Source organism: Pteronotus mesoamericanus, unplaced genomic scaffold, assembly GCF_021234165.1.
Source record: "Pteronotus mesoamericanus isolate MK-2021 breed Mesoamerican mustached bat unplaced genomic scaffold, CSHL_Meso_final contig_130, whole genome shotgun sequence".
Classification (NCBI taxonomy): Eukaryota; Metazoa; Chordata; class Mammalia; order Chiroptera; family Mormoopidae; genus Pteronotus; species Pteronotus mesoamericanus.
The window spans coordinates 24,303,498-24,328,814 of NW_026555060.1; the positions used below are offsets into that span (position 1 = coordinate 24,303,498).

General features: G+C 36.5%; 1 protein-coding gene across 3 annotated transcripts in view; it reads right to left on the minus strand.

The window, feature by feature from the left end:
* MINDY3 (MINDY lysine 48 deubiquitinase 3) overlaps positions 1 to 25,317 on the minus strand; it is a 101,647-nt gene that overhangs the window by 40,832 nt on the left and 35,498 nt on the right. For 2 of the 3 annotated variants that reach the window (XM_054593434.1, XM_054593451.1), the window contains 2 exons: positions 18,988 to 19,058; positions 15,636 to 15,716 (listed from right to left, as the gene is read on the minus strand). In XM_054593434.1, the coding sequence (XP_054449409.1) occupies positions 15,636 to 15,716; positions 18,988 to 19,058 (152 nt within the window). The remainder of the gene's footprint in view (positions 1 to 15,635; positions 15,717 to 18,987; positions 19,059 to 25,317) is intronic. The other variant, XM_054593442.1, reaches the window with a different exon arrangement.

The following is a 25,317-nucleotide window of genomic DNA, read 5'->3' on the forward strand; positions in this document are numbered from 1 at the left end:
ATTCTATTATTATTACTATCATATTTATATTTTTAAATATAAAACCCTCATCTTGAATTTGCATTAAAAATTAATTTTATAATTAGTTCTAATTCCAGAGGAAATTACAAAAGTGACCCAAATAATTCATTCTTAAAACTCAAATTAAAAAAAATGAAGACAAAAAATTCAAAGGGAAGACAATTCAAAAAAAATTTAAATACAGGTTTTAGATTCTTTAAGCATCTACCTTGCAAAATCACTTCTTTAACCTATACAAGTTGGCAAGTTTTCAACTAACCTCATCAAAAGCAGCTGGAACGATTGCTGGAGTCGCTGCCCATGCTCACGGGGCAGGCTCCCTCCCAGGGTACGGGTCTGAAGTTCGGTTGTGCCCTAGCTCTGACAACCTGCTTGGAAAGTTTCTCACCCTACTCAACAGAAACTAAGTTCCCTTCCTGAAGAGGTTCATTTATCTACTGCTTTTCACCTCACCCACATCCTCTTATTAAAGGTTTCTGTGGGACACCTGCTGCTTGATGACTCTGACTTCTTATAAGGTCCCTACAGTTCGGTTATGTGCTATTCCCCTTCAATAATAAATATAACACTTCCACTTACATAGAGTAACTTTTATGTATTTCTTTCTGCCATAATCCCTAAGATACTTATGTTGAAGAGTATACTATCAGTTATTTCAGATACAGATGGCTGATAAGATCACTTAGTTCATGTCGGAGAGAAAAGCAAGATGATATATAAAAGATGGTGGTTAAATTCAAACACTTGAAGAAGATGGTTATAGATGACTGATCTGAAGTTTTACAACCTGTCCATAAAATTTTATTACTAAATTTATTTTATCATTGATTTTCAAATAAAACTGAATTGTGAAAAATCTCTTCTGATCCTACAAAATGTGTTCAATGATTCTCCATGGGTCGGGAAGAGGGTTCCAATAACAGAAAAGCTAAGTTCTGAGCCACTGGGCATCTCCAATACGAAGTGACAACTTAATGAAGTAAATAGGTCGGCACTCAAATTTAAAATCATGAACTTAACTCCTATTTTTTTAAAAAATCATAGTTACTTAAGAGTCCTAAAAGTTAACTGTTCATCTCAGAAGGAAAAACTAAAACAGATAGGTAAGAAGTCATTTAACTAAATGGAAACAATTTTTTTATTCATCGTCAAAGTGTAAGCATAAATCTTAAATATGATAGGGTATATAGTGTGACAATCCTTATTTATAAATACTCACCGAATTTGTTTCTATTCATTAACCTGAAGAAAGAATCTATATGTATGTGTATTTAAGTTCATCGGATTGAAGAGCAAAAGCTAGTTCTTCTGTTTTTGCTTCCATATAGGAACATTACAGACATTAGGGCTACTCCTTGATTTATAAGCTTACAGATCTACTAAATTCTTATGATATAAGACAACTTAGCACTATTAAGCCCCTTTCTTCTCCTTTATCAAGTACCAACATGGTTATAACACAATTTTTAGTGAGATAAATCTTCAATATTTTCTGCAATTCTTTTGTTCAACAAAAAGTTACTGAACACCAACACCGCCTGGCACCGTACTGGTGCAGGTGAACAGACAAAAAGCCTGCTCTCACTGAGCTTACCTAGTGAGAGATACACATAATATATAAAACAAATCAGCAAAATATATAGTATGTGCATAGTATCCAGAATACATTAAAACCCCTTACAATTCAATAACCAAAACCTGGATAGTTCTCCTAAGAAAATACAGAAATGGCCAAAAGCACATAAAAAGATGGTCAACACTATTATTCACAGGGAAATACACATCAAAACCACAATGACCACTTAATATACGCTAGAATGGAGGTAATAATAATAATAAAGTGTTGGCAAAGACGTGGAAAACTTGGAACCCTTGTATGTTGCTGGTGGGAAGATAAAATGGTACAGCTGTGGAAACAGTTTGGCAGTTCCCACAAAAGTTAAACAGAATTGGAATATGACCAAGCAATTCCAGTTCTAGGTATATACCCAAAGTAATTGAAAAGAGAAACTCAAGTACTTGTGCAGGAATGTTCACAGCAGCACTATCACAACAGCCAAATATTAAAATAAACCAAATTTCCACTAACTGATAAATGAACAATTAAATTGTGTTACATGCATATAATGGAGTATCATTCAGCCATAAAAGGAATGAAGTACTGATACACGCTACTACTATAAGGATGAACCTCAAAAACATTACCCTCAGTGAAAGAATCCAGACACAAAAGTCACATGTTTTATGATTCCATTTATATAAAATATCCAGTAGAGGTAAAATCATAGAGATTAAAAGCAAGTCGGTGGTTGCTGGGGCTCCAGAGAGGAAAGGGGAGTAACTACATAATGGACATGGAGTTTTATTTGAGGATGAGGAAAATGTTTTGGAACTAGATACAGGTGGTGGTTGCACAACACTGTGAATGTACTACATTCTATTAAATTGTTCACTTGAAAATAATTGTTATGTTAATTTCACTTCAATTTATATTTATAATTTATATATATTTAAATAATATATAAATATAATATAAATATAAATATTTATATTTTATAAATATATAATATAAATAATACATATTTATATATTATGTATTATTTATATGTTTATATATTTATATAAATAAATATAAGTAATAGATAATATATAATTATATAATATATAATCTATATGTAATTATATAATATTTAAATATTATTTATAAATTTATATTTATATTTAAATTTATATTTATATATATTTAAAAACATACATATATTTGAGAGAGAGAGAATGTTAATGATAAGAGGTAAGGGAAAGTGGTTAAAATTTTTTAAAAGATGGCCCGGGAAGGTCTCACTAAGAAGGTGACATTAGAATACTGACCCAAAGAATCTTTTATATAGACATCTGAGGAAAGATCATTTTAAACAAAGGGAACATTGCCTCATTTTTGAGGCAGAGGTAAGGCCAGTGTGGCCAAGGAAGGCAGGAAGGGGAGTAGCAGAAAATCAAAGTAGAGAGGAAATGGAATCAGATGAGGTGAGGGGGGCCTAGTAGGTTATTCCAAGGACTGGCTTTTAGTGAAAGGGGAACTAATAAATATTTGGGGCAGAAGAGTGACATGAAGTTTCAGGGTCATTTTAGTTGCTGACATGAGAAGATACTACAGCCTCACAAAGAGCAACAGAAGAGTCATCAGTTAGAAACTATTGCAACAATCTAAGAGAAGGATTTCTGTCATTTGTCTTCTGATTCTTTCAGTAAATTTTCAGCTTTTCTTTTGCCCTTTAAATGTTCTTTTCTCATAGCCTCCATAGTTTCATGGGTATATTAACTTCTCTTAGGGTTTTTTATTTTTTAAAGTTTTCTTTTGATCCCTACACTGTCCTACACTGTCTCCATTCTTCTAAGTTCCTTTTTCCCTATTTATTCTAACTCTATTTTCATGTAAGCATTCCTTTAATGTCTGGTGATCCTTGGTGGTCTGCTACTAGTTGAGAGACTAAAAAAAGCACTGCCTCTGTGGGCAGGACTTATAAACCTCACTGTGGGGATTATTTGGCTGAAATGTTCCCAAACTATAGTATCTCAATCTTTTCTCTGGACCTGGTCAGTTTTCCCAAAGAAAAATAAATCCTGGGTATATTCTACAATAGCAAAGCTACTGCATTCTTCCTGAGGCTTGAACACCTAATCAGTAAAAAAAAACACCTGTCATGAGGCCTCTCTATCTATCTGTCTGTCTATCTATCTATCCTATCCAATCTATCACCAACTCATATCAGTTTAACTCAGGAATAAATCTCTCAAATTTATGTGTTTCTAACCATCTCTACCATCACTACCCTGAACCAAACTATACCCTTTGCTTACATGGAACACTAAAGAAGCCTTGTTTGTTCACTCCCCAGGTTACCCTTCAATATGCCTGTTTTCCACAATTAGCCAGTGATCGTTTCAAGATGTAAATTTAAACCCTTTCCCTTCCTTCCCATTTCCCCTAAAACTATTCCCACCACCAACTTTTGAAAAGTCTAGGGGCTGTCATTACTTAGAATGGGAGTCACATGGCTTGCCTACTTTTGCAGCCTCATCTTACATCTGGCCCCCAGAATGCTGAGTGCCCAAACTCTTCTCCAGTCACACCAGTCCTTCTGCAACTATTTCTTTGCTCCACTTATTGATACTTCCCGTGTCGGGAAAATTCTTTTTTCCCTCTTACCATAGTTTAATCTGATGCCTCAGTGCTCATTTTAGACACCTGTTCATCAAGGAAACATTTAGTCTCCCAAAATTAGGTATACTGTTATGGCTTTGTAGACGTGTGATTTGTCAGCACTCATCACAGTTATAATTTACACATGTGATTCTTTGACCCTTCCCCATTAGAATGTACACCTCTATAGAACAGGAGCCTTATCTAATTTTACTCACCACTATATCACAGCACCTGGCATAATGTTGGGCATATACAACCATATGCCCAGTAAATATTTGACAAAATAGTATACACATGAATGAAGACAGTAGCAACTATTATCATCTCCAGTGTATGTCACATGACAAATTCTATTGCTTTTCAAAGGCATTTTACAATGTCAAATTATATACTACCTTGAAAACTGTGACCTTGAAATGTATTTTTTTTTACTTAATCATACTCAGTACAAATAAGTCCAGACAAACAAACATACTAGTTTTATAAAAAAAAGGCAGGGCTGGGTAAAGATGGCGGCCAAGTAGGTGGAAGTCGAGTCCATTTGGTCTTGTCCCTGCTCTGACACTTGGCTGATCTTACAAAAAATAAACTGAACATTCAATGGAATCTTAGCTGATATGAATGCAGAAGCCAAGGAGTATAGAAGATGCTTTACAGCGGGCAGTAAGGGGATTTTATAGGTTGAAGGGGGAATACCACATGCATGGTGCCTGCAGCCATGGAGAGCCTGGTCAGAGACTGCAGCTTTGCAGCTCCTTCCCCTCCCAGGGCAGGGAACCCGAAGACCTGGGCCAGAAGTGACTTGGATACACCAAGTCAGAGAGATCCAGGCTACATACACACACAGCGAGCAGCACACCCATAGCTGCAGTGACGTTTGCAGGAGAGTGCCAGAGAGAGAGCGTGCCTATCTGCACCTGAGCAGGGTGGAGGAGGCAGGCTGTGGCCAGCCATGACTGTGAGAAACTCTTGGCTTTTTGGAGGGGCGGAAAGCTGGACAGCAATTCAGTGCTGCAGTGGGAGTGCCCAGAGGGACGTTTTAAAAGGGGAGCAGAGGCATGCTGGGCAGGGACCCTGACCACAGCTACCCTGACAACAAGGGGAGAGGACTGAGGGCACAGTTTGCACCCACTGAATGCAGCTGGGCAGAGATCAGAAAGGTGCACAGTGAGGGAATTTCTCAGTCTCAGTCTGGCACAGCTGGTAGGGCAGAGGTTGCGCAGAGTGGAAAGTTCAAGACTCTGTTTGCTGTGAGGGCAGTGGACTGGGAACTGGATGGGCAGGAGTTGAGCACCAGAGATTATTTATAGCCAGACAGAACCCCCTTCCCTGGTGGAGACTGAACCTCCAGGAGGAGACAGTAGCACATAGCACCCAGCCCCTACCCCCTGCAGGATCAAAAGCATCTCCAGTGGGAGAGACCTGCAAAACAGGCAGGTCAGGCTCCAGGATGCCATACAGGGTGTATATCTGCAAGAGAAAGACAGAAAGAGGAACGCTTTAGGAGCCCATTTTGAAATTCTTTCAGGGAGACAAAATACACTAATCCTAAGGCCCTATTCCACTGAGGCCAGCAAGGCAGGGAGCTCAGTAATCAGTGCAGCAAGGGGGAATCAGGGCCCCACCCCGCCTCTGCTAGCACAGAGAGCCGCCATCAACACCAAGCAGGGAAGAGTGGACCCTCTCACACAGATTGGCCCCTCCTTAAAACTGACAGCTAATTCATAAGAAACTATACATTACTGGAAATAAGCTGGGACAGACCAATAAGCTGTGGTGCAGGGGCAGGGGGAACACACCCACAATTTTCCCAGAAGACTGAATAGCGCCTTCCAGGGGAGATCCAGGTGTCCCACACTCCCAATCTCAAAAGAAGCTCCCTCCAGAGGCAGCTGATACAGTCAGTGTTGCCAGAACTTGGAAGACCCGCCTCGACCTTGAGCTGATGGAAAGCTAGAGGCAGATCTAGAAAGAGAAGTCAGAAGGCAAACACCAAACTGCAGACACAAATTTCACCTCATTCTTCAGAATTTGCATTTTTTTCCTTCCCTTCATACCGCCTTTTAATATTTTTTTGCTTTAATTGTATTCCAACTAATTCATTATTTTGTCTTTTATTTTTTATTCTTTTTATTTTACTGTTATTTCAAATCTCACATTGTACCCTTCCCTTGTCTTACTCCATTTTGCCTTCTCCCTGTCCTTTCTTATTTACATTGTAAATTTTATTGTTCCCCACACCAGGCCTTGTTCTTACTTCTTTTAATATTTCTCCCTCTATCCTCTCAAAAGCATTCTTCCTTCCTTTATTCAGCTCACATTTTTTCCTCTTCTTATAATATTCTTATTTCCTTTACACCTTTATAAATTGCAGCTTGTTTGGCATGGATATTACGGTTATTGCTGTTCTTCTTCAACTGTATTCCTATTTGTTCACTATTTTTTCTATTTCAAATCTCATAGGTTACTCTCACCCTGTCTTACTCCATTTTGCCTTCCTCCTGCCCTTGCTTATTTGAGTTAGGAATTTTTTTTCCCTTTCTTAGCCTTGACTCTATTCCTTACTCTTATTATTTTCCCCCATATCCTCTCAAAATCATATTTTTCTATTGTAGATATCTCATAGTGTCTTTTCTCTTTGTATAATAATCTTATTCTCTTTCCACCTTTATTAATCTTTGCTCAGTTGTCATTGTTATTGACCCTGTTGTGGTTTTGCTGCAGTTTTGTTCCCTTTGGTTCACTACATTTTTTATTTTATTTCAAACTACATATTATACTCTTCCCTTTCCTTACTCTATTTTGCCATTGCCCTTCCCTGTTTTACTTACATTTTAAATTTTAGTTTCTCCCTTTCTTCACCTTGTTCCTATTACTAGTCTTATTATTTCTCCACCCTGTTCCCACTCAAAATCATTTTTCTCTCCTTTAATCATCTCAAATTCCCCTTTTTCCTATCTTATAATAGTCTTAATCTCTCTCCATCTTTTTAAATTTTTGTTCAATTGCTGTTCATATTGCTGATGTGGTAGTGGGGTATTTTTGCTGGCATGGTTTGGTTTTCTAGGTAGTATCACTTTGTTAACCACCACCTGTACAGCAGCATACAAGACATAGCAGAGGTTGTGACTCCCAGTCAGCTGGCTGGAGGGGAGAACCCACCAACAAATGAGCCCAATAATCAAAGCCCAAGGGCAACAAGAGAGCACATAAAATGAATAAAGGACAACCCTAGAGAATCCAGATCAAGAAATCAAAGAGACTGCACAGAACTGTGGGACTGCAAAGAGTCCCACAGAACTCTCACCAGAGATCCAACCCACCCCACAAAGACAGGCAGGCAAAGCAAAGCAACCTGAGATTCAGAACCAAATAAAGAGTCACCTATAATGGGAAGACAAAGAAATAACCCCCAATTGAAAGGAAAGAAGGAATTCCCAGAAGAAGAGTTAAATGAAACTGAGGCAAGCAATCTATCAGACACAGAATTCAAAATAATAGTTATAAGGATGCTCAAAGAACTCAGTGAGAACTATCGGGAACATTATGGGAAATACAGGAGATGAAAAAGGAAATAGAAACTATGAATAAGAACCAGTAAGAAATGAAGAATACAATATCTGAAATGAAAAATACACTAGAAGCAATTAAAAGCAGACTGGATGAAGCAGAAGACCAAGTCAGCAAGCCGGAAGACAAGGCAGAAAGAAATACCCAGTCAGAGCAACAAAATGAAAAAAGATTCAAGGAGAACAAGAACAGTTTAAGGGAATTTCAGGACAACATGAAATGTAACAATATTCACATCATAGGAATACTAGAAAGAGAAGAAGAAAGGAATAGAAAACCTGTTTGAAAAAATGACAGAAAACTTCCCTAACTTGTCAAGAGAAAAAGTCACACAAGTCCAAGAAGGACAGAGTGTCCCAATCAAGAAGAACCCAAAGAGGCCTACTCCAAGACACAATATAATTAAATGGCAAATTTTAAAGACAAAGAGAGAATCTTGAAGGCAGCAAGGGAGAAACAGCTAGTAACATACAAGTGAGCTCTGAAAAAACTATTAGCGGATTTCTCAACAGACACTACAAGCCAGAAGGGATTGGCACAAAATATTCCAGGTAATGAAATGCAAGGACCAGCAACCAAAGCTACTCTATCCTGCAAGGCTCTCATTGAAAATGTAAGGTGAAATAAAGAGTTTCCCAGACAAAAGAAAGCTAAAAGGGTACATCTCCACCAAGTCAACACTGCAAGAGGGGGAAGAGAGAGAGAAACACAGGTACAGAAAAAAATGGCAATGAATAAGTACGTATCAATGATAGCCTTAAACATAAATGGATTAAATGCCCTAATCAAAAGATATAGAGTAGCTGAATGGATAAGAAAACATGACCAGCAAATATGCTGTCTACAAGAGACCCATCTCAGAACAGAAGATCTACAAAGGTTGCAAGTGAAGGGATGGAAAAAATATTCCAAGCAAATGGACAGGAAAAAAAAAGCCGGGGTGTAGCAATACTTATATCAGCCAAAATAGATTTCAAAATAAAAGTCATTAAAAGGAACAAGAAAGGTCACTGCATAATACTTAGGGGAATAGTCCAACAGGTGGAGATAACCCTTGTAAACATATGCACCTAATATAGGAGTACCTAAATATATAAAGAAAATCTTGGATGAATCCAAGAAAGGTATTGATAACAATACAGTCATCATAGTGGATTTTTACACCCCACTATAAACAATGGATAGATCTTCCAAACAAAGAATCAACAAGGATATTGTGGCACTGAATGACGTTCTAGATCAAATGGACTTAATTGATATATACAGAACCTTTCACCTCAAAGAAGCAAAATATACATTCTTTTCAAATGCAAATGGAATATTTTCAAAATTAGAACAATGGCAGGACACAAAACAAGCCTCAACAAATTCAAGAATATTGAAATCATATCAAGCATATGCTCAGATCACAACAGATTGAAACTAGAAACCAATCTCAAGGAAAAAACTCAAAAGCATTCAAATACGTGGAGACTAAGTAACATGTTATTAAATAATGAATGGGTCAACAATGAAATCAAGGAAGAAATCAGAAAGTTTCTAGAAATTAATGAAAATGAACACACAATGGCCCGAAACTTATGGGACACAGCAAAGGCACTACTGAGAGGCAAGTTCATAGCAATAGAGGCCTAATTAAAGAAGATAGAAGAATCTCAAATAAACAACCTAACCCTACATCTACAAGAATTAGGGGAACAACGACAAAGAAAGCCTAGAGTGGGTAGAAGGAAGGAAATAATCAAGATCAGGGCAGAATTAAATGGCATAGAGTCTAAAAGAACAATTCAAAGGATCAATAAATCCAGGAGCTGGTTCTTTGAAAAGATAAACAAAATCGACAAGCCTTTAACCAGACTCATCAAGAAAAAAAGAGGACTCAAATAAATAAAGTCAGAAATGAAAGAGGGAAAGTTACAACCGATACCACAGAAATACAAGGATTGTAAGAAATTACTATGAACAACTATAGGCCACGAAAATGGACAACATAGGTAAAATGGACAAATTTCTAGAAACATACAATCTGTCGAAACTGAACCAAGAAGCAGCAGAAAGCCTGAACATACTGATAACAACTAATGAAATCGAAGCAGTAATCAAAAAACTCCTGGCACACAAAAGTCCTGGACTGGTCGGCTTCACAGGAGACTTTTATAAACATTTAAGGAAGAACTAACTCCTATCTCAAACTATTCCAAAAAATTCAAGAAGAGGGAAGACTCCCAAACTCTTTTTATGACACCAGTATCATCCTAATTCCAAAACCAGGTAAAGACACAACAAAAAAAAGAACTACAGGCTAATATTTCTGATGAACACAGATGCTAAAATCCTCAACAAAATACAGGCAATCCAGATTCAGAAAAAAACATTAAAAAGATCATACACTGCGATCAAGTGGGATTCATTCCAGGGATGCAAGGAAGATACAATATTTGCCAATTGTAATACATAACACATAAAAAAAATGAAGGACAAAAATCACATGATCATATTAATAGATGCTGAGAAAACATTTGATAAAATCTAGCGCCCATTTATGATTAAAAAAGACACTCAGCAAAGTGGGAATAGAGCATACCTCAACATAATAAAAGCCACATACGAGAAACCTACAGCCAACATTATACTCAATGGGAAAAAACTAAAAGCTTTCCCCTTAAGACAGGAACAAGGCAGAGATGTCTGCTTTCACCACTCTTATTCAACATAGTACTGGAAGTTCTAGCCACAGTGATCAGACAAGAAGAAGAAATAAAAGGCATCCAAATTGGAAAGGAGGAAGTAAAACTGTCATTTTTGCCAGACGACATAATGGTGTACATAGAAAACCCTATAGTCTCCACCAAAAAACTACTCGACCTACTAAGTGAATTTGGCAAAACAGCAAGACACAAAGTCAACATTCAGAAATCAATGGCATTTTTGTACACCTACAATGAAATATCAGAAAGAAAAACTAGGGGAAAAAATCTCATTTACCGTAACAACATGAAAAATAAAGTACCTAGGAATAAATTTAACCGAGGAGGTAAAAGACCTGTACTCAGAAAATTATAGAACACTGAGGAAATTAAAGAAGATAAAAATAAATGGAAGCATATACTATGTTCATGGATTGGAAGAATTAACATCATTAAAATGTCCATACTACCCAAAGCAATCTACAGATTCAACAAAATTCCTATTAAAATACCAATGGCATATTTCACAGACCTAGAACAAACATTTCAAAAATTTATATGGAACCAAAAAAGACCCCGAATAACCTCAGGAATCTTGAGAAAGAAGAATAAAGTAGGAGGGACCACGCTACCTGATATCAAACTATACTGCAAGGCCACTGTAAAACAGTCTGGTACTGGCATAAGAACAGACACATAGATCAGTGGAACAGAGAACCCAGAAACAAACCTAAGTCTCTTCGGTTAATTAATATTTGGAAAAGGGGGGCATGTGCATCAAATGGAGTAAAGATAGCCTCTTCAATAAAGGGTGGTGGGAGAACTGGATTGATATAAGTAAAAAAATGAAACTAGACCACCAACGTATACCATACACCAGGATAAACTCAAAATGGATAAAAGACTTAAATACAAGTCATGACACCATAAAAGTCCTCAAGGAAAACACAGGCAGGAAAATTTCAGATATCCCACATAGCAATATTTTAGCCGATAAAGGGAAATAAAGGACAAAATAAACAAATGGGACGACATCAAATTAAAAAGCTTTTGCACAGCTAAAGAAACTATCAACAAAATGAAAAGGGAACCAATTGTATGGGAGAACATATTTGCCAATGATACATAGGTCAAGGGTCTGACCTCCAAGATATATAAAGAAATATGACTCAACACCAGGAAGACAAACAATCCAATTAAAATATTGGCAAAGGATCTGAATAGACATTTCTTCAAGGAGGACATACAGAGGGCCCATAGATATATGAAAGGATGCTCAACATCACTAGCCATCAGAGAGATGCATATTAAAACCACAATGAAATACCACCTCGCACCTGTCAAAATGGCCATCATTAAGAAATCAACAAATGAGTGCTGGTGAGGATGTGGAGAAAAGGGAACCCTACTGCACTGTTGATAGGAATGCAGACTGGTGCAGCCACTGTGGAAAACAGTATGGGATTTCCTTAAAAAACTAAAAAGGAACTACATTTTGACTGAGTGATTCCGCTGCTGGAAATATACCCTAACAATCCCAAATCAGCAATTCAAAAGAACTTATGCACCCCTATGTTCATAGCAGTGCTATTTACAACAGCCAAATGCTGGAAACAGCCTAAGTGTCCATCAGTACATGAGTAGATTAAAAAAAACTGGTACATTTACACAATAGAATACTACACAGCAGAGAGAAGGAAGGAACTTCTACCTTATGCAACAGCATGGATGGAACTGGAAAATATTATGCTAAGTGAAATAAACCAGTCGTTCAAAGACAAACACCATATGATCTAACCTGTAAGAGGAATCTAATGAAAAAAATAGAACCACAGGCATGGAAATATGAAACAGACTGAAAGTGACCGGAGAGGGGAGGGAGATAATGGTGGAAAGAAGGGGAAAGGACTAGACAAAGAACATGTGTGAATGACCCACAGACATGGACAACAGTGTGGGAATTGATTGCGGGAGTGGGGCGTGGAATGGATGGAGGAGGGGAAAAGGGGAAAAACTGGGACAATTTTAATAGAATAACAATAAAAAATGATTTAATAATTTAAAAAGGCTAAAAAAAGAAAAAAGAAAAAAGAAAAAAGAAAAAAAGAAAAAGACAATTTTACACTAAGCTCCTGGAGGAGAAAAAAGAGTTGTTTATTTCAGGCCATGGAACACAAGGTGAGCAAACCTATCAAGGACAAGTAAACCAAAACTCAAAACTCAAAAACAAAAACAAACAAACAAACAAAAAGAAAACAGCCCACAAGCAAAATTACTTGCTCAGATATAGAAATACCAAAGAAAGAATGACCAAGTAAAACATTTTGTTGTAATGTAAAAAACAGCAAAATTTATAGTATTTCCTATATAGCAAAGACTATATAAATATTACTTTATTTTTTAAAAAATTGAACCTGGAACTAATAAGTGGTATGAAGTATTATCAATCCTATTTACCGTTTATATGATTTTCTGGTTTTATAGTACTTGATTCTAAAGGGGAAAATTCTTGACCTGCAACTTTTTTAAAAAAGGATGACATGTTTAAGCAATCCAAATCCAACTGTTCTAAAATACACTAAAAGGAATTTAAGAAGCTTCAAAATGAGTTCGTGAAAAAATATTTTAGAAATATAAATGTCATTGGAAGCCGAGTATGGAAAATTCACTCAAAGCCTTAATTCATTAAACTAATGACTGCCCTACACTATGTGCCAGACTGTCAGATTCGAAGAATACAAAGGTAAGCATTAGAACAATAACAATTAGTATCATTTGAAGACTTCCAAAAGCAACATGAGATTCTTAATATACATGCCTTTAAAGAAAATTTTTTTAATCCTAACCTGAGGGTATTTTTATTTTTTCACTACTTTTTAGAGAGAGAGGAAGGAAGAGAGAGAGACGACAATGTGAGAGAAACCTCAACTCATCACCTCCTGCAGATGCTTGGACCAGGGATCATACATCCCCAGAATGGGAATCAAGCCCACAGCCTAGGTATGCACCCTGACCAGGAATCGAATCCGCTTCCTGTTACCAGACAATGCTCCGACCAACTGAGCCACACCAGCCAGGGCAATGTATATCACTTTTAAGATTTATAATAGTTGAAGAACCTAAAGCTTACTATAAAATTCTCTATGACCATTTATGTGTGTGTGCATTTTTCTATCAGGATTATTAGTAGCTCCGGGGATGCAGATATATGAAGAAAGATTTAAAAGCCTCCTCTGACTGACATGGCATACTCTGAGTTTGTTTGGTCAGGCCTACACCTGGTGTTGCAGGAATTTTTGTGTTCCTCTATATGTACTTAGCATCTCTAATTCAACATTTCAGTGTATGTGGTTGAGGTCTAGGTATAAGATAAATGAAAGCATCCCTTCCTTGGACAAGGCTCTCAGCTGACAACCTTACATACAAAAACAGTGTGGGAAGTAGGAACTATGCATTGTGTGAAATGCAACAGCACAATTGGACCACGTGCTATCAGAACAACCAAGAAAAATAGGTAACTAGTGTATATTTATTTCATAGAAAGGTGGGCGTCATTCACTCCCATAACTTTATCAACATAACTAACACGTAGATGCTTGAATACAAAATACCTGCATATTTACAAAGCTGAATTGACACTGTTCTTTGAATTAACCTTCTGTCTTCTGCTGTTTAAACAGTAGAAATCATTTCTTAAATATCATTCATAAAATTTAAGGTTTAAAATATTTTCATCTTATTATCTGTTACATTTGAAACATATAGTTATATAAAATTTATTAGTTTTCTTAATGCTAAAGAATAAGGTTGGAGATAAAATAATAATTGGCTTGAACATATACATCATATGTAAATTGGAACTGATTTTCTTTTCTGGAAATTTATAACACTTGATACAAAAATTAGTCAAATGAAATCCTCACTCAGGAATTAGAAGTTCCTCAGTTTCTATAGTTTACATTATGCTTTTAACTTCTTCCTCTCCACTTTAAGAGGAAAAACAAACAGCAAAAGCTTCCAGACTAAATGCAACACATCAGTCTGTATTTTTAGATTTGTATTTTATACCTTTCCCTGTTAAGAAAAGATAGTATACAACTTGCTCTAAATCAACCAGCTCAACTTTTGCTAGCACAACAAAAGTAAATACAGTGATAAATAATGAAATAGATCCACAAAATTTAGCACTGTCAGTTCAGTCTTTGCTACAAGTTATACTATTCATAATTCTTACCACGCATAAGTAAACTTACATGAAGTAAAAAAAAAAAAAATGGAGTATTCAAAAGTGCATTAGAATTATGAAACCCTCAAAACACCAAAACACAATTACATATTTCCCCCTTCAGGCCAACATCTAGAAATTCTATCTAGGAATACAAGAGACATTTAATAAAATGTCTGTAGAATAATAAAAATGATGAGGATGATGATAGTGATAATGACAGCCAAGATTTACTGGGCATTTAACTTGTAATAAATCGTACTGCTAAATATTTTATATTTAAGCCTGACAACAATTCTAAGAGCTATTAAGAACAATCCTAATTCTATCTGACTCCAAAGCTCTGAACCACTCAGTTGTAAAAGAAAAATATCACTGTTAAAGGCTAGGATTTAGAAAAGTTTTTGTTGACAGAATTTTAAAAGAAACATATTCAAGTGCATTTAATTTGTTTCAATATATAACCATGTATACATTAAAACTACAGGAAATATCCCATCTTAAAAGAGAACCTGATTTTAATACCATTACACCATTAACAGATTTTAAAATATTTTCCTAGGAGATGTTGTAACTAAAATTATTTCGCATCATGTAAGTGAGATAACCTTCTCTACAAAAGGACAATCCCAAACATTTAAATTCAATTATTTTTATTGTAACACAAGTGATTTCTTAAAAAGAAGCCAGAGCTCTAAAGTCAGAAAAGGTAAAGAAGTCATAACTAAGTCATCACAAATTTTATTGAAATAATTCCAAAATCACAGCAGTGTAACAATATGTTCTTCAGTATTAGTATTTTAGATTTTGGAAAAATCCAACTGTTAGTGGGAATACACTGACAATTGCACAAAGATCCAAACTAAATATGGACTTACATTACTTGTTTGCTGATGTTATTTTTTAAAAATTCCTAATGTAATCATACCTTGGCAAAAAATACGGTGAGGTGAGTTTCACTGCCAACAATCCAAATAGGAAATTTTGGAGATTTCAAGTAAGAACCAACCTAGAACAAATGTAGCAAAATAAACAAACAAATGAAAATTTTATACTGTCTGTTAGATATGTGCCCATGAATATTTAAAATGTAACTAGTGTCCAATTCATATTTAAATGAAATAATGTTGTGCTAGAATGCGTTATCCATAAAGGCCAAATGCTAAATATAAAATGAAAACACATTCACAAAAACTAATACATGAATGTTCATAGCAGTATTACTCATAATAGTCAAAAAATGGAAAATCCATTAAGTGATAAATACATAAAAACTACTGAATTATATACTTTACAATAGTAAATTTTATGATATGTGAATTATATATCTATTCTTCAAAAGGTCAAAAGCACTGAATCACCTTCCTTGTTCATGTGTGTATACATATAGACAGAGAGAGAGATGAAGGGGAAGAGCAGGAGAGAAATACCTTTTATTTGTATTAGTTGTTTGCATGGAAAAAGACATGCAAGTTATGATTATCACAACAGTTTTATTAATTCAAAAGAATGTCCCAATGGCACAGTGCACTTAGGTATAATCTCACAAGTGCTCAGATTGCCAGCCTTCATTATTTACACAATTCTTGTAGTCTACTTGCTATATACTCAAGCACACTTCGACAGAGTTCTTTATAAACCTACTTTTGCTCACCCTGTATGGTCAAAATGATATGAAAATGTTAATTTCACTTCTAAAGGGCAATATGCTACGCCACCCGTAGGGAAATGCTCAGATACACAAAACTTTTACAAACACAAATATTTCCTTAATTCCACTTCTCTAAACACCTGGCATAAAGTAAACATACATAGATTTTGATAACAATACCTACAGTATATACATATGAAGAGCACAGTGTAATAAAGTTTATTTTTTTTAAAATGCCACCTTGACTCAGTTTTGAGGCCCTGGCTTGAGGCCGGTCAGTTCCCTTAACAAGGCTGCTGAGTAAGCCTGCCCCCGGCCCCTCTCCTTAGAGGTCTCTCCCACTCCGGGCCACTAGGCATTGCCTGCATGGCCCAGGAGCTGGTACCCCACAACAAGGGACAGCCAGCCCTTATGCAAAAGAGTTCATGGAAACTATTCAAATTAGCCAAGCCACCCTGAGCCCATGAAACCTAGCTGATTCCAGGCAGGGCCACCCATTCCCATACATAAGTTGTCCCCTAGGGTGGCAGCTTGCTGGTGGCCTGGTCCCAGGTGTAACCCTGGGTGGCCCTGCCTGGAGGCCCTCTCTGGTTGGGAGCTGTCAGTAACTAGCAGTTCTGCCTTTCCTCTAGCCAAGTGTTGGTATGCTGTGTCTGCCACAAAAGGAATCTTCAAATCTTATCAAACAGCACAGTTGTTGCTAGAATCTGGAGCAACATGTTAACAGGGAAACATGCAGCAGCTGTGACTTTCTACTACGATTCTGGGGGAACAGACATTCCTCTGTTGTACCTCACAGATAGAGAAAAGCAAAAGCACACATTTAGAAAAGCTTACGATTATGGTTGAATTTTCCACTCATCCATGCAACAAATATTTATTGAGCACCTACTATGTACCAAGAAACAATGTGACCAATTACCTTCAAAGCATCTATATTCCATTAGGGATGACAACAGAAAAACACATTTGAGATTATAAAAATAAAATAAGTAAACAAGAAAGATCATTATAGAGTGATTGTTCCTACGAAATAACATTGGAAATTGTCACTGGGGGCATGGTCAAGGAAAGGGCCTTTGAGGCACATTTGAAGTAGGACCTGAAGGGGAGAGTAGACTATTCCTGGCAGAAATGATAGCAAGTAGGAAGGCCTATCAGACTGGAAAGGGCAAGGTGTGTTTAAGAAACGACAGGAGACCAGCATGGCTGGAGTGCAGCAATGGAGAGAGTGATGCTGATCTGGAAGGACAGGCAAGTTCCAGATTGTCAGGGCCCTACAGGCCACACGGTGAAAATATCAAAGTAAACATTGCCATACTCTCATCTCCTGCAACACACACATATATTCATGCCCCCACACATACACTTCTTAAAAAACAGCTTTATTAAAATATCACTGACATATAGAAGTTGTATATACTAAAGGTGTAGAACTTAATGTTTTGATATATGTATATATTAAAGATCACTACCATCAAGCGAATTACCATATCCATCACCTCTATATAGTTATCACTTTTTCTGTGTGCACACACACATTTTTAGAATATATAAATATATATATATTTCTGTGTGCACATGTGTGTGCATGTGTTAGAAGAGAATGCAGCTTGATTCTATAATTTTCAGGCTGACTCAATAGTTTTAGCTTGTATAATTAAAGTCACTAAAAAGAAGAGTTGCTACTGTTCAACATTATGCTCATTGCCAATGAATAAGTGCAGGATGAAGCCTATTTGATTTTCATACCATATCACCCCTGTCCAAGTGTTGTCATGAAAGAGGAATGCTATCTGCTTAAAAGAGGGAAGAGAGGGGAGGGAGGGAGGGAGGGCAGACGGACTGAGGGAGCAAGGGAAGGAGGCAGTGTGGGCACAAGACACTGTTACTGTTGTTAAAACTAATCGCCACCACCAGAACCACTGCCATGGAACCACCATTCTATCAATAAAATGGAAAAGAAAAGTAGGTTTTCTTTCCTCCTCCAAAATGAGGACATGTTAAGTGCAAATCATTAATGATTTAAACCCCATTTAAAACTATTTGGAATATCCAATAGTTAATTCGGATTGTGTAGGAAAGTAATGAAATATATAACAATAAATGAGAGTTTCTAAACTTAGCACATGTGTTAAAGAGTTTAATGCTGTTAAATGCCTGGAGTTCCCTTTTTAGTGTGAAATCATTTTTCAGATGGGACAGACAAAAGTCAGAATTTCAGGCACTTAGCAGATTCTTTTTCTTTGCCTGATAAAGCATTACCAGTTGTTTCAGTGAAGCATAACGTTAGTTGGTGAGGAAGAAACAGAACATTCCTTTCCCTCACTTTACCAAAAAATATACTTATATTCAACAATAAATGTCCCTATTTTCCTAATTATTTTGTACTGGGTTCTTCCTCCCAGCCCTCAAAAAGGAACAAACCTCACAAATGGGGAATTCAGCCTGATCAGCCAGCTCAACTCTACCTTTGATAAGCCTGTCACTTTAGGAAGGGAGACCAGGAAGAATCTGAAGGGAGTCTGTAAGAACAGCAGTAAGCTATGTTACCACAGAAGAAAAATACTACCCACAGCAGTGAACACATGAATAAAAACCATTCAAAGTACCTTAAAAATCAACTTACCTTACAGTATCTTAAAGCTTCCATTAATGTTAAGAATCCTACAGCTGCTTGTTCATGTATACCAAGAAGTTCTGAAAAAAAAAAAAAGTAGCATTGTATTAGTACACATAAACCTGAAAAGTACTTGTATGTAAATATGTGTGTATACTCATCGTATAATATATATATTCTATTCTAAAACTTTTACTTTTAGCCAAAACAATACTTAAAACCTAGCACATATTTATTGTTAAGAATTTATATCAAGTCGTCGTTATAGTACTACTCATTATAAAATACCATTAGATCCTTTGTGATACTTCAGTATCAAATACCATTGTGATACTTCAGATGTACATTAAATGTATTTATAAGGCCTAGCCAGGTGGCTCAGCTGGTTTGAGCACTGTCCCATAAACCAAAAGGTTGCAGGTTTGATTCCCTGTCAGAGCACATTCCCAGGTTGTGGGTTTGACCCCCAGTAGGGGTGCATACAGAAGGCAACTGATCGATGTTTCTTTCTCACATCAATGTTTCTCTTTCCTACTCTCTCCTTCCCCCTTTTTCTCTCTAAAATCAACAAACATATTCTCAGGTGAGGATTTAAAAAAATGTATTTATGAAACTTTATATTCAGTGTTAACTTTTTTAATGGAGGCATTTTTGCTTTGAAACTAAGGAATTATTGTCAAAAATAAACAAGGAAAGGTACTTTATCATATCCATGCAAAACAACTAATTAAATTGACTTTGGTTTAGAAAAACAAATGGATATAATGATGATTTATAAAATTTATTGTTGGGTAGCAGTGAACTTGCATAATACTTGAGACATGGACAGTTGGTAACATCCTTCTCTCCTGCAAATAAACCTAGGCAGTGTGCTTAAGACTAGGGAAATAAAGAAGAATAAAACACAGTACCTGCCTTACAAAGGCTATTAACTTATCAAGGAAGACAGATTAAAAAAAATGTGTATTCTCTCTCTATTTATACAAACACACCCACACTTACAGCATATAAGATCATCAGCTAACTGTTACAGAAGTGGTAACACCTGAGATGAATCTTTAAGTATATGTAGGAATTTTCCAGGTCAAGAATAGGATAAGAAGAAAATTCAAGGCAGAGAAAACTGCAAAGAGATATGAAAAATCAATATATTTAAGGGGTGAAAAATTATCAAAGCTTCCTTAAAGTTTTCTGGCCTAGAAATCTGAAGAGTGGTGATTAATTAAAGGAAAGGATGAAGGAGGAGCAGGTTCTGGAGTGATATGAAGGGAGAACATGAGCTTGGCTTTACATGCACTGAGACTGAGGGACCTTTAGGACTTCTGCCTGGAGGCGGATACTCAGCTGGAAGCGAGGCTCGGGAGCACAGGGAGAGAGGCCAGGGCCGGACACACAGTGCCAGGAACCATGAGCACAGAGGGGAGGGCTGACCTCCTGGGTGTGGGTCAGAAAGAACACAGCAGAGAGAGTGAAGAGGTAAGAGGCTGTTTCACAACAGGGTTGGAATTGTGATGATACTGAAGTCTTCATAGACTGCAGCTCTCAGCTAGTGTACATTAAATAGAACTATAATAATAATTGGGTCTATAAGTATTTCTAATAAGAAATATTTTCTAGTTAAAAAGTACAGCTATTGAAAACACAATGTATATATAACTTTGCATCCTTCAACTACCTGGTCACCTTTGTCTTTTTTTTTCCTATTACGAAATTATGTTTTTCTTGTCAATTAATGTAGTATCAACTCATTCATTTTTGTTGTAAATATTTTACTATGTATCCTTAAATACAACATCCAGATGGTATAAGCCAAACACTGGTAGTTTAACCTTTAGGACTATAAATTCAAAATTAAAAGGAAGCACATATGCATATGGTTTATATTTCTTCATAAGCTTCTTATAGGCACAGAGGAGGTACAGCAGTAGTTCTCAAATTGTAGTTTTGGATTCCTAGGGATCCATAATACCCTTTGAGAGACTATAAGAAATTAAAATGATTTTCATAAAAAGCCATTAGTTGCCTTTTTCATTCTTACACTTTCATAAGAATGTGGAGTGAAATTTTCCAGAGACTAAATGATACGCTATAGTCCAGCAAATTAAATCTATAAACAAATATGAGAATCCAGCTCTCTACTAGTAACCTAGACATTAAAGGGATTTAAAAAATTTAAAACAAAGTAACTCTTCTTACTATTGGGTTGGACAAAAAGTTTTTGGTTTTCTTCTGTAAGGTGGCTCCAGTAGTGCTCAGCTGTCTTTAACTTCATTCAAACAATTTTGTTAGACTGTATTGTGACAGCTGTCATATCAGCATGCATTTTTTAAAAACATAAAAATTGGTGAATTTTTATGTAGCCATTTTAATATTGAAGATGGAAGAAAATACTCAACATTTTTGGTATCTTATGCTTTATTATTTCAAGAAACGTAAAAACACAACTGAAATAAAAAAAAAAAGATTTGTGCAGTGTATGGAGAAGGTGCTGTGACTGATCGAATGAGTCAAAAGTGGTTTGTGCAGTTCTGTGCTGGAGATTTCTCACTGGACGATGTTCCATGGCAGGGTAAACCAGTTGAAGTTAAGAGAGAATAAATCAAGAAATTCACTGAGAGCAATTAACTTTAAACAACACAGGAAATAGCTGATATACTCAAAATATCCAAACCAATAAAGTTATCGGTAAAAATGAAAAATGTGTCATTTATTTTACTGAAAAAAAAAAAAGAAACAGATTTTTTGGCTAACCCAATTTTTTTTTTGTTTTGGAAAATAGTTATTAGATAAAAATTTATATTAATAAGTATTGGGTGTATTATTGTTATTTTAAAATGAATTTAAAAACCTTTTTATATTTCTGGTTTCTTTTTAAATTGATTTTTTAGACAGAGAGAAACATCGATTTATTGTTTCATTTTTTTGTGCATTCATTGGTTGCTTCTTGAATGTGCTCTAACCAGATGGAACTCAAAACCCTGGCCTATTGGGAGGACACACTAACCAACTGGGCTACCTGGCCAGGGCTTAAATGTCTCAGTCTTCATTTCTAACAGAAACACTGATCATTATTTGCTTATGACTCACATTAGCTAAAGCTCTTTAGGATGCTCATTAATTTTTAAGAATGTAAAGGGCATGGCACCAACAAATTTGAGAATCACGGGATTATAGCATTCAAAGGAAAAAGAGAGAGTTGAGGTGAGCAGCCCAAATACATTGAGATGGTACTATATAGTCTTGCAAATTTTTCCCTCCTTGCCTTCTGAAATGTAAGCTGCACTAAATGTTTTCGAGCTCAAAAAAAGAGCACATATGTTAGAAATATCTTCACACTTTAATTTCTAAAATCAGTTACCACCACCTAGTGTTATGATTAGCTACTACATCATCTTTTTCCTTGGAATTTTAAACAAATGTCTGGAATAGTGTATTTATAATGTCATGATATGCAATACAACAAAGTAGCTGTTCATAATTCTTGAGTAATAAATTATTCATATTAGGTCAGCAATCACATGCTTAAGCATGTAATCTAGATGGTATTATTCTTAAAATGTATTAATCCTGTTTCCTTAAGCAGAATCTATACTTAAGATTTGCATTGCTTTTTTTTTGTTTTGTTTTTTTGTTTTTCTTTCTTTTCTTTCTTTCTTTCTTCTTTCTCTCTTTCCTTCCTTCCTTCCTTCCTTCCTTCCTTCCCCTCCCCTTCCCCTCCCCCCTTCCTTCTCTTTCTTTCTTTCTTTCTTTCTTTCTTTCTTTCTTTCTTTCTTTCTTTCTTTCTTTCTTAATACATTTGTCTCTGCCTCCCCCCCACCACTTTCCCTTGCCCCTTCCCTCCTCCCCTCCCTCAGCTCTTCCCCTTTGGTTTTGTCCATGAGTCCTTGCTATATGTTCCTTGACTTTCCCCTTCCCTTCCCTTTCCCTGCCCGCCCCTCCCTCCTTCCCTCTTGTCTCTGTTGATTTCTTTTCCTTTCAGTGTTGCTGGTCATATTTTCCTTGCATCTTTGTATTGTTGGTTAGGTTCCGCTTATAGGTGAGATCATATGGTATTTGTCTTTCGCCCCCTGACTTATTTTGCTTAGCATAATGCTCTCCAGTTCCATCCATGCTGTCGCGAAGTTTTGTAGTTCTTTTTTCCTTTCTGCTGCGTAGTATTCCATTGTGTATAGGTACCATAATTTTTTGATCCAATCATCTACTGATGGACACTTAGGTTGCTTCCAACACTTGGCTATTGTAAATTGTGCTGCTATGAACATTGAGGTACATAGGTTCTTTTGTATTGGCGTTTTGGTGTTCTTAGGGTATATTCCCAGCAGGGGAATCACTGGATCAAAAGGCAGTTCCATTTTCAGCTTTTTGAGGAAACTTCACACCGCCTTCCAACTACAAAGTCACTATACTCAAAACAATTTGGTACTGGCACAAGAACAGACCCATAGACCAGTGGAACAGAATAGAAAGCCCAGAAATAAGCCCAGGTCTCTATGGGCATCTAATATCTGACAAAGGGGGCAGAAGCATAAAATGGAGCCATAATAGCCTCTTCAACAAATGGTGTTGGGAGAGCTGGACGGCTACATGCAAAAAAATTGAAATTGGATCATCAGCTGACACCACACACAAAAATAAACTCAAGATGGATAAAAGACTTAAATATAAGTCACAACACCATCAAAGTCCTAGAGGAGAACATTGGCAGGAAACTCTCAGATATCCCACGCAGCAATTTTTTCACTGATATGTCTCCTAAAGCAAGGGACATAAAGGAAAGAATAAACAAGTGGGACCTCATCAAAATAAGAAGCTTCAGCACAGCAAAATGAAAAGGGAGCCAACCATATGGGAAAATATATTCGCTAATGATACATCAGATAGAGGTTTGATCTCCAAGATATTTAAAGAACTCACTCGACTCCACTCCAAAAAGACAAACGATCCAATCAAAAAATGGGCAAAGGACCTGGGCAGACGCTTTTCCAAGGAGGAGATACAGAGGGCCCAGAGACATTTGAAAGGATGCTCAGCATCACTAGCCATCAGAGAAATGCAGATCAAAACCACCATGAGGTACCACCTCACACCGGTCAGAATGGCCATCATAAACAGATCCACAAACAACAGGTGCTGGCGAGGCTGTGGACAAAAGGAACCCTAGTCCACTGTTGGTGCATTGCTTTTGATAGCTAAAGTGCATTAAGAATATTTATTATTATAAGAAAAGATGCTCAGTGTCACTAATCATCAGAGAAATGTAAATTAAAACCACGATGAGGTATCACCTCACACCTGTATGAATGGCTATGATCAATAAATCAAAGAACAAGTGTTTGTGAGGATGTGGAGAAAGGGAACACTCATTCACTGTTGGTGGGAATGCAGACGGGTGCAGCCACCATGGAAAGCAGTATGGAATTATATCAAAAATTAAAAAATTAACTACCTTATGACCCAGCAATTCCATTGCTGGGAATGTATCCAAAGAAACCCAAAACACTAATTGGAAAGAATATATGGATCCCTATGTTCACTGCAGTATTTTTATAATAGCTGACATTTGGAAGCAGCCCAACTGTCCATCTGTAGATGGGTGGATAAAAAAAGCTGTGGTACATTTACGCAATGGAATACCATTCAGCCAAAAAAAGAAGGAACTCTTACCATTGCAATAGCAAGGCTGGACCTGGAAAGTATTATGCTAAGTGAAATTAGCCAGGCAGGGAACAAGTACCAGAAGATTTCACTCCTACGTGGAATCAAATGAACAAAATAAACTAACAAACAAAATAGAAACAGACTGACAGAGAACACAGACTGACAGCTGTCAGAGTGGGGGTGGGCGTGGGGAACTGGGTGATACAGGTGAAGGAAATAAGCAGGGGGGGGGGTGGAGAAAGAAACCAAAAAACTCACGGACACAGGCAACAGTATGGTGACTGCCAGAGGGAAAGCAGGGAGGGGAGAGGTACAAGAGGGTAAAGGGAGAATGAAGAGAAGTGGAAGGAGGCTTGACTTGAGGTGGTGAGCACACAATACAATACACAGAAGATGTATTACAGAATTGTATACCTGAAAACTATATAATGTTATCAAGCAATGTCACCCCAATAAATTCAATTAAAAGAAGATTATTGTACAAAGTTGTAATTTGAGTTAGGATATAATATTCTCACATACTAAAACTTAAAGAATTTACTTATGAGACTTTTCTCAGTAAGTCTAAAAGAAGTTTATATTTGCAGAAAATTCTAATAATATGCCATTATATTTTAGGATTTTTCAATTTCTTCTATTAGCCTAGCATTTAAAATTAAACATTATCAGTCCCTATCAATC